This window comes from Amphichorda felina (assembly GCF_050947745.1).
Source record: "Amphichorda felina strain 45539 chromosome Unknown scaffold_6, whole genome shotgun sequence".
Classification (NCBI taxonomy): domain Eukaryota; kingdom Fungi; phylum Ascomycota; class Sordariomycetes; order Hypocreales; family Bionectriaceae; genus Amphichorda; species Amphichorda felina.
The window spans coordinates 2,431,571-2,444,886 of NW_028145044.1; the positions used below are offsets into that span (position 1 = coordinate 2,431,571).

The 13,316-nt window shown below is 54.8% G+C and overlaps 4 protein-coding genes across 4 annotated transcripts; 1 reads left to right on the forward strand and 3 right to left on the reverse strand.

The window, feature by feature from the left end:
- Window positions 1-1,129: 1,129 nt before the first annotated feature.
- On the reverse strand, window positions 1,130-2,053 carry ACO1O0_006614 (nicotinamide-nucleotide adenylyltransferase; the record flags this gene model as incomplete). Its single annotated transcript, XM_083195999.1, has 1 exon — window positions 1,130-2,053. One exon carries the CDS (start codon window positions 2,051-2,053, stop codon window positions 1,130-1,132), a length of 924 nt encoding a protein of 307 aa, XP_083049015.1.
- Window positions 2,054-2,350: 297 nt separating this feature from the next.
- Window positions 2,351-5,599, reverse strand: VPS11 (tethering complex subunit PEP5; the record flags this gene model as incomplete). Its single annotated transcript, XM_083196000.1, has 7 exons — window positions 2,351-3,688; window positions 3,735-4,070; window positions 4,118-4,351; window positions 4,399-5,037; window positions 5,094-5,213; window positions 5,269-5,520; window positions 5,588-5,599. 7 exons carry the CDS (start codon window positions 5,597-5,599, stop codon window positions 2,351-2,353), a joined length of 2,931 nt encoding a protein of 976 aa, XP_083049016.1.
- A 2,449-nt stretch (window positions 5,600-8,048) lies between these two features.
- Window positions 8,049-8,523, forward strand: MLH3 (uncharacterized protein; the record flags this gene model as incomplete). The annotated part of the gene is made up of 3 exons (XM_083196001.1): window positions 8,049-8,280; window positions 8,335-8,480; window positions 8,512-8,523. The coding sequence occupies 3 exons, from the start codon at window positions 8,049-8,051 to the stop codon at window positions 8,521-8,523; spliced, it is 390 nt and encodes a 129-aa protein (XP_083049017.1).
- Window positions 8,524-11,129: 2,606 nt separating this feature from the next.
- MNN4_2 (LicD family-domain-containing protein) lies at window positions 11,130-12,131 on the reverse strand (the record flags this gene model as incomplete). The annotated part of the gene is made up of 2 exons (XM_083196002.1): window positions 11,130-11,244; window positions 11,311-12,131. 2 exons carry the CDS (start codon window positions 12,129-12,131, stop codon window positions 11,130-11,132), a joined length of 936 nt encoding a protein of 311 aa, XP_083049018.1.
- Between the last annotated feature and the right edge of the window lie 1,185 nt (window positions 12,132-13,316).

Genomic DNA, 13,316 nt, shown 5'->3' on the forward strand with positions numbered 1-13,316 from the left:
ACATTTTATAGATGATGTGTGGGGCGCCAGATCAGCTGTCTCACCGCCTAAAAGTTTTGGGCGGCAGAAACCCCGAGGAAAACTTCACCAAAGTCTTGGGGCTCTGCGGGCTTGTGCGGGCTGAGCCCCACTTGGCCGCAGGGGGACCACAGGCTCACAGTAGGGCCTCAGGCACTTGCGCTGCAGTGGCACGCACGGGCCAGTGGCAGGCGTCCACTTACAAGGCTTGGTTGCAGGCGCAGAGACGTCTGGTGGGGTCCTCGAACCGTGAAGCCCACTTTGATGGACATGGCTTTGGTGAGCTGTCGGTTCATGGCGCGAGGCTGGGAGTCTCGAGCTGGAAAACTCTGCAAAACCCATCCTTGTTTTTCACGATGTTCGGCGGTATTCTGAGCCTACTCTGCGTGCACGGTTCGCTACGGAGCAGCAGTGGGACGATTACGAGATTTTCATCTCCTATGAGACGGCGATAGAGCCTGACCGCTTGAACAAGACTGTTCGCATTGGATGTGTGCTGGGCGGGCATGTCGGTCTAGAAGCCGTGAAGTTCATTTTTTCACGTTTTAGTGGATAGAGTGTCGAGTCTAGCGTCGGCAGTACGAATACTATTCGGGTCTTGGAAAACTTCACGGAGAAGCTTCATGGAATTCCTCCGTTGTGTGGATCCTCTTGGACTGCCTTGGGTGATACGGTGGCGGGCTGACCGGTGCAATGGGCGAGTATGTTACGCATAGCTTTGGATTTAGTGTTAAATACCATATTGAATACTTTGTGATGTAGTACTATTGCGAAGATAAAGTAATGAGTTTCGAGGCTTCTAAAAGTTATTGTTTAACAAATATCTGAGAACGCAATAGAAGTGATGATCATCCCAGATTCTAACCCTTAGTATGCGTGACTTTGCTCTGACCTTGATGATACTGAACAATGTCTGCCTCGAGATGGCTTCAGGGTAGCTTTGCCGGGTACTCGTGGGGGTTTCCCCTGGGGAAACGGGCCGTACGTTAATTACGGCGCCTCCACGGTGACGCCCTTGGCTCAGACCGTCAAGACATGCTTGTACGAAGTACGAAGTACTCTTACCCAAGCCTGGCCAGCCGTTGCTTCAGTTTGTTAAGCATCACGCTCATCACTCCCTGTACAGCCCTTCCCTCTCTATCCACGCCTTCACCTCCCCCCCAACCAGCCCATCCAGTTCCTGATACCCTCCCGTCCTCACCACCCCCCTCACCCTCGAACTGCTCACGTCCCCTCCAAATCCGTCCACCAGATCAACCTTCCTCATCCACTCCCTCCTCCCGCCGACCTCGTCCAACTTGCCCCCTTCCTCCGCCAGCTCCCGCACAAACTCCTCCTGCTCCTCCCTCCCTCCCCACTCCCCGTCCGTCCTCATCGTCACCCTCAGCCTCGCCCTCGCAAAGAACGGATCCAGCGCCGCCCTCATCCCCTCCTCCCCGCCATAGTACCGCGGCTGGAAGATGCGCACCAGCGTGTCATACCCGGCCAGGAACGTCATCTCCCCCACGCCACCGCCACCACCTCCTCCTGCTCCTCCTCCTCCTCCTCCTCCGGGGCTACCGTCGTAGTCACCGTAGCACCCGGACTCGGCAATCGCGCGCGCCTTGTCGTGGAAGAAGGGCATGCGCGTCACGCCCAGATCCACGCTCACGCCCCCGTCTCCGCCGCCGAGCAGCAGCTCCCGCCCCAGGGCCTCCATCATGCCCAGGCACAGGGGGAAGCTCGCGGGGCGGGGGGGCTTATCGGCGTTCTCGACGGCGAGGAGGAGGAGGATCCGGGTGCCGGAGGGGGAGGAGGAGGCGGCGGCGGCGGCGGCACGGACCATGGCGGCGTGGGCGGTGGTGGGCGGGTTGAAGCTGGAGTCCAGGACGATGAGGTTGCGGATGGGATGTTGGGGTGGTCGGGGTTGAGGAGGGGTGGAAGGGCTGTGGGGATGAGGTAGGGTGCAGAGGATGCGGAAGGCTTCGCCCGAGGTGGTGAAGGAGGTTAGGGAGCGGGCGAAGAATTCGACGAGGGCTCTTGGGTTGGGCGGCATGGTGGAGGGGCTGTCTGTTGCCATGATGATGAAAGTAAGGACGATTTGTGATGTGTGATGAGGTTGAGAGTGAGGCATTCGGACATCATGTCCGTCCATGGTACTTCGTACGGCGTTGTGAGATGTGGGGCCAACATGGCTGAACATTCCATGTTACCGCAGAGTATCAGATTCCCGGTACATTCTGGAGCATGCCACTGAAATATCCCCGACAAATGGTATATAAGCTAAGTATGAGTATTTCTGACCTAGATGAGCGCCCCGAACTCCCAGGATAATCATGTTCTCTGCATCGCTTCAATCCCCGCCCTGGCCAACATCCATGACGCCCCTCGAGAACCACTCCGACACTGTCGCGAACCGGTCCTCACTGTTATCCAGGTCTCCCTTGAATAGCTCATGCCTCTCCGCCCGCGCCTTCAGTTCTTGCCTCATCTTACGAATTAAGTCGTTCTCTCCTGCGCACTTGGGACACTCGGCCCCCTCGTCACCCTCCGCCCCGCCGCCACGAAGGCATCGCTGGTGGAAGCTGTGCTTGCAAAGGAAGTGTACAGCTGGCAGATCAAGACCCTGTCCACAGTCGGAGCAGCGCGTCGCTTGGAACACGGCGGGCTTGGAGCCTAGGTCTGCGAGCTCGGCGCGTCGCTTCTCCGTATCAGTCCGCAGGCTGGAGATGCGGCTCTTGTTCGTGGCAATTTCTTTGCGCTCCCGTGTAATCGTCTCGTTGAGATAGGGTTTGATCATGCCCATCGTGGCAACGCCTCCGCCCGAGGACTGGCCAACAAGTGTCTGGATCACCTGCAGAGGCGCCATGAGCCCGTCCTTGTCGATCTTGGACAGGACAGCAGCGAGCTCGTCTCGGCCAGCCTCTTCCAGTACGCGAGGATCCGATGTAAGGTACGCCAGCGCCGCCGGATACAGCTGTGGCTCTTCCGGGCCATACTTCTTAAGCGCCTTAAGCGCTCCTCTTGTGTCCTTAGCCGATGTGTATGATCTGAAAATGTCGAACAGTAGACCGGCCTGTTCCTTCACTAGCACGGTCCCATCCCTGAAATCTGACAGATGCGACAGCAGAAGAACGTTGGAGCTCTCCATCGGGACATGGTCTCCCTCGATGAGCTTTTTGGCCTTTGCTTCCCATTCTTCCTTGTTACTCTGCACCTTCTTCTGGCCAGCCTTGTATAGATACATCTCGAACAAGGTGGTATACAGGTCGGTGCGGTCAGATGTTTTCAGTTCCTTCTCTTCCAAGCACGCCTCGAGAAAGACGATAAACTCGTCGGGGTGGTCGATGAATGAGGAGAAAGCGGTTCTCGGTGGAGGAGGCGTATATTTCGGCGCTGGGAAGTTATCTTCGTCGAGAATAATAGCTCCATCCCCTAGTGCTGGCTGGTTTCCTGGAGCGACCACAGCCGGGTTCATATACGGTAGAGGAAGTAAGTTAGAGAGGTTCTGGACGGCATTTGCTGCCCCAGCAGCGAAACCGCCTCCGCCAGCGATCTCGGCGTTGGCACTGGGAAGGGCCGTTCTTTTTGGCTTGTACTTGTTCGTGTAATAGTCAACAAACAGCTTCGTCGCCTCTGACGGGCAGTTTTCGATTAGAACCCTGGCGTATTTCTGCATCGATGGGTAGGCCTGAATGTGGTTAGCTGCGTCTTGCCCATGACATCGCGACACTTACCACTTCTGGGTCCTGATGCCAGATAAAATCAAGTGCATCCGCATACTTCTTAGAGTCTTCCACCAAGATGTCCACGACGAGGTCTATCTCGCCGTGCTTCCTGGCCAGGTAAGCCGCCTGATCATAGTATCCTCCCTGGCGGCACATTGCTATGGCTGTGTCCAGGTCGAACTTAAGGTCACCAGGAGACGTGATGAATTTCTCGAGCTTATCAATATCTTTGAGCTTAGCATAGCAATTCAGCAAAAGTGTTGTATGGTCGGCCGTAGCTTTTCTATGCTCGTGGAGCTGCTCCAGGTACTGGATCAGGTTGTGTATCCGCTGGCTATCAAGGAACTGCGGCAGTGTTAGCATGGGTTATGAAGGTTGCCTCTAAAATTTACCTTTCTAATAACTTGCGACGGCTCGGTGGTATCGATGGCTCGGATATACTGCACCATGGCTCCATCGAAGTCGGCCTTCTGGTAGAGATGATCACCGAATCTCCGGTAAATCAAGCTCTGCTGCTCTGCCCCAAGACCAGATTTCTGAGCCAGCTCAATAGCCAAGGGGAACATGTTCCTCTGGTAGAGCATTTCAAGCCTCTGCTGCAAAGACTTTTCGTGGTATCGGTGAATCTGGATAAGTGAGTATAACGATCTCCATCATTAGAGAGTATTCTCACCTTCCCATCCTCGGCCATCGTATACAGGTCGCCCCAGATCTCAAACACGTATCTCACAGGGGAGATGACCGTCTCCGTATGAGCAACAATGCGCAAGTCCATCTCCAGCACCGCAAACGTGGAGGCGTTAAAAAGTGCGTCGCTTGCTCCCCCAAAACGTCGCCTGACTGAGTCGGGATCACGCCCATTGGCGGACGGGGGGCACGACAGTGCAACATACTCTTGGAAAGTCGTTATTGACTTCTTCGGCGACTCGTACGCTTTTGGCGGGCCACGACCGTCGAGATTGTATGTGTATATGGCATCCTCCCTGGCAACAACAATGTCACCTGTCCGCTTGTCGAGAGTCATGCACCCCCAGTCACACCCAACATCCTCAACGGTCTTTGGAGGTTGCCCCTGGCCTTTCCGTGACAGACCGACTTTCAAGATCCTCGAGGTTGTAGACACGAATAGTGTCGTCATTAGCTTCTCATCCACGGCGAGTTGCACGCCCGTAACAGGATCTTCCGACTCGAATACGATGCGTTGCTTTGTGCCGAGGTCGTGGATGAAGTCGCCTCGTACCACAACGACGGAGCCGTTGGAGAACCCGACTGCAATCTGCTTGAGGTCGTCGAGTGCTGCCAGCGCTGAGATCTACTCCTTTGTAAGCGTCTCGGAAGATATCCCACAACGGTGTATCCCAAGCCTACCGGAAACTGCCTCCTCGCATTGCTGATGCTCACGGTGCTAAGACACGTGGGCATGTTGGTTTTCTTGACCAGTTTGTCGAGCGCCCAGACCTTGAGAACTGGATCGTTACTCATATCCTCCTGCGCATCCCGTCAGATCATATATTTCTCCACAGCAGGAGGCGGACAGACTCACCGCGACCGTGACCAGCAAGCTCGTCCCCTCGACCTGGCGCATGTGCGTGATCCCGCCGCTCTCGTGCGCCTGGAAGCTCCGCACCACCTTCCAGCTCTTCCCCACAATGTTGACGACCCCATCGCGCGATCCAAGGAACAGGCTGTCGGAACCCGCGCACACGCTCGATATGTCGTTGCTCTCGAAGAGCTGCCGAGCGTCATCGTCGGAGGGGGAGATCTGGGCGACTTCGAAGAAGTCAAACGACTTCCACTGCGTAAAAAGGTTAGCAAATAGTGGGAGCCGGACATTCAAGCGCCGCCATGCAGGCCGTACGTACCGAGATGGCCATGCTGTCGCATTGGTGAGGGGTGGTGGTTGGAAGAAGAGCGGTTGGGGAGAGAGGCGATGACGACGGTGGGTCCAAGAGCTGGGGAAGCTCCAGATCCGTCACGACTCTGCCTAGCACTGCCTGGACCAACGCCACACTTAAGCAGGTACCATCCAAACTTCCCGACCACCACGCCGTATTTACCATGGGTTACAAGATAATTTATTTTCGCCCAGAAAGAGCCATTGTGGGAAGACTGACAAAGTTGCGATATATTAAGATACCTCGCTTACTATACCTACTGAGGACGCACTGCGTAGGGGGGGTATCATCAGTCCTATCAGAGAAGCTCCGACTCCAAATTCAAGCTGCCTGGGGCGGCATCCGTTCCCGCAATAAACCAAACAAAAAATAAGTCCTACCGTCTTCGTCCTATTACCCCAATGAACGCCAAACCAAAAACATCATTCATCATGTAGCATCTCTCATCTTCCATCATCTTTTGCCCGAGCCACCGGCAGCTCATCTTTCTCTGCCTTCTCATTCTCATCGCTACAGGGCAACTCTGCAAGGGGGCTGTTTAGCCCAGTATTGGCACCCGGATTGGTTCCGCCCACGCTCTCAGTCCTAACGTGTCCGGGCCTTCCGCTTCTAACACTCGCGCCGTCGTTCTGCTTCGCGTAGTAGCTATTTCGATCACCGGGCATAGCTGGCGGCACTCCCGTGGAAGAATATATACTGTTACGCTCAGCTCCGAGACGCGAACTGCTGCCATGTAACCCAGGTGTAGTCGGTATCGTCGAAGAATCTATGTTGGAGCTAAGGACGCTAAGAGGAAGACTCTCCCGGCTGCCGCCCCATACTGAAGAGGGGGCAAGGGCTCTCACCGAGGCATCTGTGTCCATCGAACGGCGACGTCTCCGCTTGCTTGAGGACGCGAGGGTCAAAATTGAGGCGTTATCGGTCAGGAGCCCGTTTGCAGTGGCTGCCGTATAAGTATTTGGGACGCCTGTGGGGGCAAGGTGTGAGGGAATTGCGGACGCAGGGGACGTAGTCGGAAACGGTTGGCTGAACTGAATTGACTGGGTATTGCTCTGTGCGGGAACAGTGGTAGTGTTGCTATTGCCATTTGGGGCCATCGACTGAATAGTCGTTAGAGTTGTCGTCAACGATCGAACCGACGGCGCCGGGCTCGAGAAGGTGCTGTCACCTCCTCTCCTGGAAACAGCCCCTCCCACAGTACGGTTTGTTCCTGCTAAAGAGCTGGCGCCGTGGCTGGGTGTAGTGCTAGAACGAGACGCCTCGTGATCGGTCGAGGCTGTCCCAGTTGGAGTCGGTTGTTCGTTGTTATCGAGAGAACAGCGACTCGGTCGGTCGAGAGATGGGTTGCTTTCCGTGAGAGCCGTCGTTATCGAGGCAGCGCTCTCGCCGTTGGTATTGACATTGTCAAAATAGCCAGATTCAGGGTAAGGGTGGTTGTTCTTGGTGCCGCGCTTTTTCTTCATGTGGCGCCGCGGCCGATCGGGATCGGCTTTGAAGTGGGTGAGCTTCTTCACCCATGTTGAGAAGGGCCTTCGGCGATGAGCCTGGCGGTCTAAAACCGGTCAGTCGACGTCCAAGACAGGAGTATTGGGTCTTGTGGGACAGCAGAGGGTGCCAAAGCACAGATTCACGGCATCGTGATTTGGGCCAGACCAGGGTGTCTTACCGTGAGAGTCGGGAGAAACATCTGTCGTTGCCATGGAGGCTTGAGATGTATGCGGCGGTGACAATCTATCTTTTGGAGGAGAGAGAGCGCGCCCAAGAGACGAAGTTGGGCAGTAAAGGGGGTCGGAGTCGGTGGTCAGGCAGGAGGAGGGGTTGGTACGGATCGACAGAGCAGCGCGTTCTCTATGACTGCGGAGTCTAGAGCAACGATTCCCACAGTCAGCGATTTATTGACGCGATAAAGCAAGCCAGAGATATAATCATAGGCAAGGATGGGAATCGAATGACGCCAGTCTGGTGGTGGAGATGCATGCGATCATGGAGATGGAGGGCTCCAGAAACACCCGTGGCGGGTCCCTTGCAGTCCAGTCACGGCCAGTGGGTGAACCCTGCAATATTACATCACGTGATTTTCCCAGAGAGTTCTGGCGAGAGCATCTCAACAAGGAGGGCCTACATGCCTTAGGTAGGGGTGGAATGAAGGACAGATCCAAAAATTGGCCATCTGAGAGCAGGCACTTCCCAAGATTACCCCAGAATCCCCTTGTGGTTCTGAAGTCCGTCATCTTACCCACAGATCTGCGTGCCGACGCCGGCGTCTCTCCCACGTGAAGTGGTCGCTGCCAAGACTTTTGGGACCCTGCGTTTTGGACGTCATTGCAATTTGCGGCTTCTGGAATTCGGCATTTGCCATTCCATCGGCGCTTGAACGACGCGAGTCGATCGGAAAGGACCCGCCTTCCATCATGACCTGCATCTGGCCATGTCCATCAGACAGCTCCCGGAGGATGTTGTCGACAGGCTCAAATCGTCTGTCGTCATCACTTCCTTGAACGGCGTCGTATGTGGCCTTCTCAAGAACTCACTTGACGCTGGTGCAGCCAAGATCAACATCACTGTCGACTACAGCCGTGGCAACTGCACTCTTGAGGATAATGGAATAGGAATTCCGCCCGAAGAGTTCAAGGAAGGGGGCGGCCTTGGGAAACTACACCGTAAGTCCATATTAGCCTGTTCAAATCTGAGCAGACTGACCATCAGTGTTTCAGATACCTCCAGGTTTCCGCCCAACGACAATGTCTACGGGAGGCAGGGCGATTTTCTAGCCTCACTAGCTACACTGTCACTTCTCTCGGTTTCCTCCCGACATTACGGCCATGTCTCCCACAACTCTATCCGCTTCCACAACTCCAAGGTACTTGAGAGACACCTCCCAGCCCCCCCAGAACAGTGCTTGAAAGCCTTTGACCGCGGTACCTGTGTTATGGTGCGAGATTTATTTGGTTCTATGCCGGTCCGAGTCAAGCAGCGAGCTACCATATCTTCTGGGCGCCTCAGTGTGGATAAGGAGTGGGAGCAGCTCATCGTCATAACGCTGGCCATCCTCCTCTCATGGAATGCACCCACTTCAGTGTCAATACGAGAGAGTGCCTCGCAGCATGAAATCCGCCTTAAACTACCGGAAAGCACTGACTGTGTCTTGAGAATATCTCGGCTACTCACACAGGCGTCCCTGGCCGATGCTATCTATGCAGAATCTTGGGTTCCCCTATCAGCCTCAGCACAGCACATTGGGATTAAGGGCTGTATCTCAAATCAGCCCGTGGCAACGCGTCGAGCCCAGTTTATAAGCATCGGCATTCATCCAATCACCAACGAATTTGGCACCAATGTTCTCTACGAAGAGGTCAACAAGATGTTTACAAACTCTAGCTTCGGTGTCCTGGAAGAACGGCCTGCCAGGCAGCGGGCTAATCAGTCACAAGATGATGAGGTTGTTGGAAAAGACGTGAAAAGTCGTAAAGGTGTGGAGCGATGGCCGATGTTCTACTTTCGGGTTCGACTTGGCGATTCCAGCTCATTGACTAACATCGATGACATCTTGGACAACCGCACAAATGATTTGGACACTATCCTAGATCTGCTGAAAGCCACCTGCTATGGGTTTCTCAAGAAGCAGCATCTCTGTCCCCGAAAAGTCCGAATGTCGACGGAGGAATCAGTGTTCTCGACGTCGAAATCGCTCGGTCGCTCAAAATCCTCTCCCCAGAAGCGCTCACGTTCCTCAACAGGGGATAATTCAAGCAGATCATCCTCCCTCGGCTTGGCGGGGCCACAGGCTCCCAGAAGCGACAGTCCCTTTGATGGATGGCAACGCGTCAAGGTCGGCTATGCTACAAGATCGGGCAACAGCCAAAAGAATAAAATAGTCGAGGACGCGAGGTCAAACAAGGTCACAAAAACGCGCCTTATCGGTGAGGATGGCCGATTACTTCAAAGTCCGTTTGCGGAAGTTGCCGAGAATAATACAGTGAGGATTCAAGAAGGCAGTGAGTATTTTCCAATAACCATGTTGGGCAACGCCGAAGGACAAGCCGCTGCTAGGTCTAAAGCTTCTCCTTCGGCACAAGTTCCTGCCCGTACATTGGGAAAACACAACATCACAAGGAGATCAAAGGGTGAGCCTAGCGAATGGCTCAGGGGCGTGCTTGACTCCTGGACCAACCCGGTTTTTGAGAATGTGTCCCTCCCTATCCCGCGAGCGTACGATGAGTCACCTATGCCTCACGGAGGCACTGGCGGCGCGGTACGGTCCAGGCATTTCAGCAAACCGGTCCATGACTCCCGAGTGATGTTTGAGTCTGGGACCGTGAATCTCCGCGGTCGAATATCGAAAGCTGCATTGGCTGATGCAGAAATTGTTGCCCAGGTCGACCGTAAATTTATCCTGGTTAAGTTACCGTTGGATACATTCAAAAATATGTCCAAGGGCGGGACGTCTGCGCTAGTCATGCTGGATCAGCACGCGGTGGATGAACGATGCCAGTTAGAGGACCTCATGGACAGATACTTCATTCAGGATGAGTCAAGAGGTGTTCTAGCTGCTAAAGTAGAACACTTGGAGCACCCCGTCCAGTTTGAGCTCGAGACTCAAGAAGGGGAGCTTCTCCAGAGTTTCCAGAGCCACTTCAGAGCTTGGGGCATCCGGTATCAACTAGACAGGGGAAGTTCACGGAGAGGAGCGCTTTGTTCAGTAACGGTCGATGGTCTCCCGCCGAGTATACTAGAACGCTGCAAGACAGAGCCTCGACTGCTCATTGACCTGCTGCGGGGGGAGGCGTGGAGGCTTGCAGAAGGAAGCTGTCCTCCGAGCACACCCTCCGTCCAAACTGACACTGGTGGGCATGCATGGGTTTCCCGCTTTCATGGTTGTCCGCGCGGCATAGTTGAACTCCTACACTCCCGTTCCTGCCGCAGTGCCGTCATGTTCAACGACGTTCTCACAAGAGCCGAGTGCGAGCGTATGGTTCGTCGGGTTGCGAGATGCGCGTTTCCGTTCCAATGCGCCCACGGACGGCCCAGCATGGCACCGCTGGTGGACCTGAGCACGGGAAATAGAATCGGCGGATGGGCCGGCGACGAGCAGGCTACAGACTGGAAGAGATGGATGAACGGGTGATGGGGGAAGCTAGCTGATGTTAGGGTTTGAGGGGCGCACAACATGAACCCGACGTCTGCCCATATACTTGAATAAACTATTTAGTGTTTGACTGTGTACTGAACCGATTCCCAATTCTGAATGTACCGTTCCGTATGTATCATTAAGAGTTGTTTTCCAGCTATGTTCCCATAAAACCCATCGAGCTCATATCGCTGATTGTTCAAAGACCAGTGCATCGCCAGACGAGAATTGTAATTTTGAGAAAGAACGCGCAACGCCATGATCCACCGCTCAACGCCCGGGTATAGTGTCCAAAACCGGACGTGTATATCTATATACACAAAAGAAGAGAAACCGGTGTATAGACAAGTGGTTTGGTGACTTGGTCTTGGTCTATGCGTTTTAGTTTTGCGCATCAAGAGCATCCTGCTTGGCTTTTTCGGCATCCATCTTGCGCTGTACCACCTCTTCCTCAGACATCTTGACCCACTCCTTGATGCTGGCCTCCCATCGGTGACTGCCAAAGGTTAGTTTTTCCTTCTCGAAATTGCATATGGGAGAGATTGGGGAAAATGGGACTCACCCTTCCCACTCCTCGGCGACAAGACTCTTCTCGCCGTACTCGTCCGAGAGAATGCGCTGGAAGCTGTAGGGAATGCGAGCCCGGACGCCCTCAAACGTGGACATGCGCATGGGCCAGAGATCCTGGGAATCGTAACGATGCTTGTTCTTGCAGCTCCAGACGCCAGGCCTGTCGGCCTCACGCTCACGGACACCGGTGATGTCGATGAACATGCCGTTCTGCATGTCGATCCAGCGAGCATCGATGATGTTCTGCGCGTCGCCGCGGTCAATGTCGACGTGGTGGGGGTTAATGTCGAGGAGGTAGGTCTTGGCGATGACGGTGTCGCCAGTGGGGTCATCGGGGGATGTGGCATTGTAAGTGTGCTCTGTGCGGTTGAGATTCTCGCCGAGCCACTGCAGGGTATGGTTGGTGACCTGCACGTCAAGGTCGAAGTCCCAGGGCATGATCTGACCGTTCCACCACCAGCCGAGGAGGGTGCCGTGTGCGAGCCAGGTCTCGACGCCGCGCTCATGAAGGGCGGTCAGGTAGGAGCGGATGAGATCGCGGAGGACATATCGGTGCTCGGCATAGGGAACCTCGTCGCTGAAAAAGCGGATGTCGTAATGGCTTCTTGCGAGGCTGCCGCCGGGCTCACGGAAGTACTTTGGAGTCTTGGGCTTTTCCGGTTCCTTCTTTTCTTCACGAATTTCGAGAGTCTGCGCTTGTTCGGCACTGCTGCTCCGTACGAGGAGGTCATGGTCGGCTATGGGTTTGGGAGAGGCGAGCGCGAGAGGGGCAAGGGCCAAGAGGCCGAGGAGTGCGTTTCTTAGGCGAGCCATGGTTGCGACGGCGACGAGGGGACGCTGCCAAGGGGGGTACGACGAATTGTCAGCAGATCAGGTCGCGGCGGATAACACTGCACTAGCAAGGCGGGCTTTCGAGGACGTTCGAGGCCGGAGAGTTGGACCCTGAAAGGAGAGGCAGCTGACGTATCGCTGGGTCGAACCCTGATCGGCGAGAAGAGAGCGTAATAAAAGATGAGAGTGAATGCAGTGGCAACGGGCAACGAGACAATGCTCGCGCTTCTGTATTGCTGCGGTGACACAAGGTGGAAAAAATATAAAGGCCCGTGAAGTGAAGAAATGCAAAGCAAGGGCAATTGTTGAAGAATGGGGAAGAGGGCTGAAAGGGGCAACGGGGTGAGAAGAGGAATCCCCGAAGAATTAGGAGATGGGTTTGATTGGCGTCGACTCGGTGCAGCTTGGGCAACTGCCAGCAAAGCCACTCCTGCCGTTGTGACCGTTCCGGCCAACGTCAGCCAGCAGGATTCACAAGTAATACGAAGCAACCTGTTCCACCCACTTCCACCGCTTGGAGAGGAAGAAATCCATGGAATCCATGTGACGAAACCTCCGTTCGATTCCTGCTTTTACATTCGGACTACTTACATTCCTGCGTCTCTGTCTGTCGTCGATTTAATACAACGCCACAGTCCTCGTACGGCCATCCTGTCGCGTGCCTTGGCGCCCAAGCTCCGCGCCAAGGCAACTCACCCCGACGACGCTAATCCGTTCATGGAAATTTGTCGTGTGCTTCCCCCCTGCGCCACCACCAAGTAGCGGGTGTACTCCGGGTAACCACCTTCCCAACTTCAACGGGGCGCCAGGTGACTCAAGCCATCAGCGGGTTGTTAGTATTGTTCCTTCTTGGATCTTCATTTCGGTGCCCAGAGCAGCCTCAAGTCCAATGCTTGTTGGCTTCATTTCATGCACGGATCGGTCGACGACCACTGGCCACCGCATTGCTTCTTGATATGGACGGCAGACAAAGTCTAAAGCGACCCCGTTTCTCTTCTCCTACCAAGACATGTTCTCACATTTACCCCAGCGCTGACGACAAGGCTTGTTCTTGTCTCACACTCTTGCAAGACAACTCACTGCTCACCACTTTCAAGAATTTGCATATGCAACGTACTACTACCTATCCATGAGGTACCACCTGATATATCCCATGCGTGGTGGACG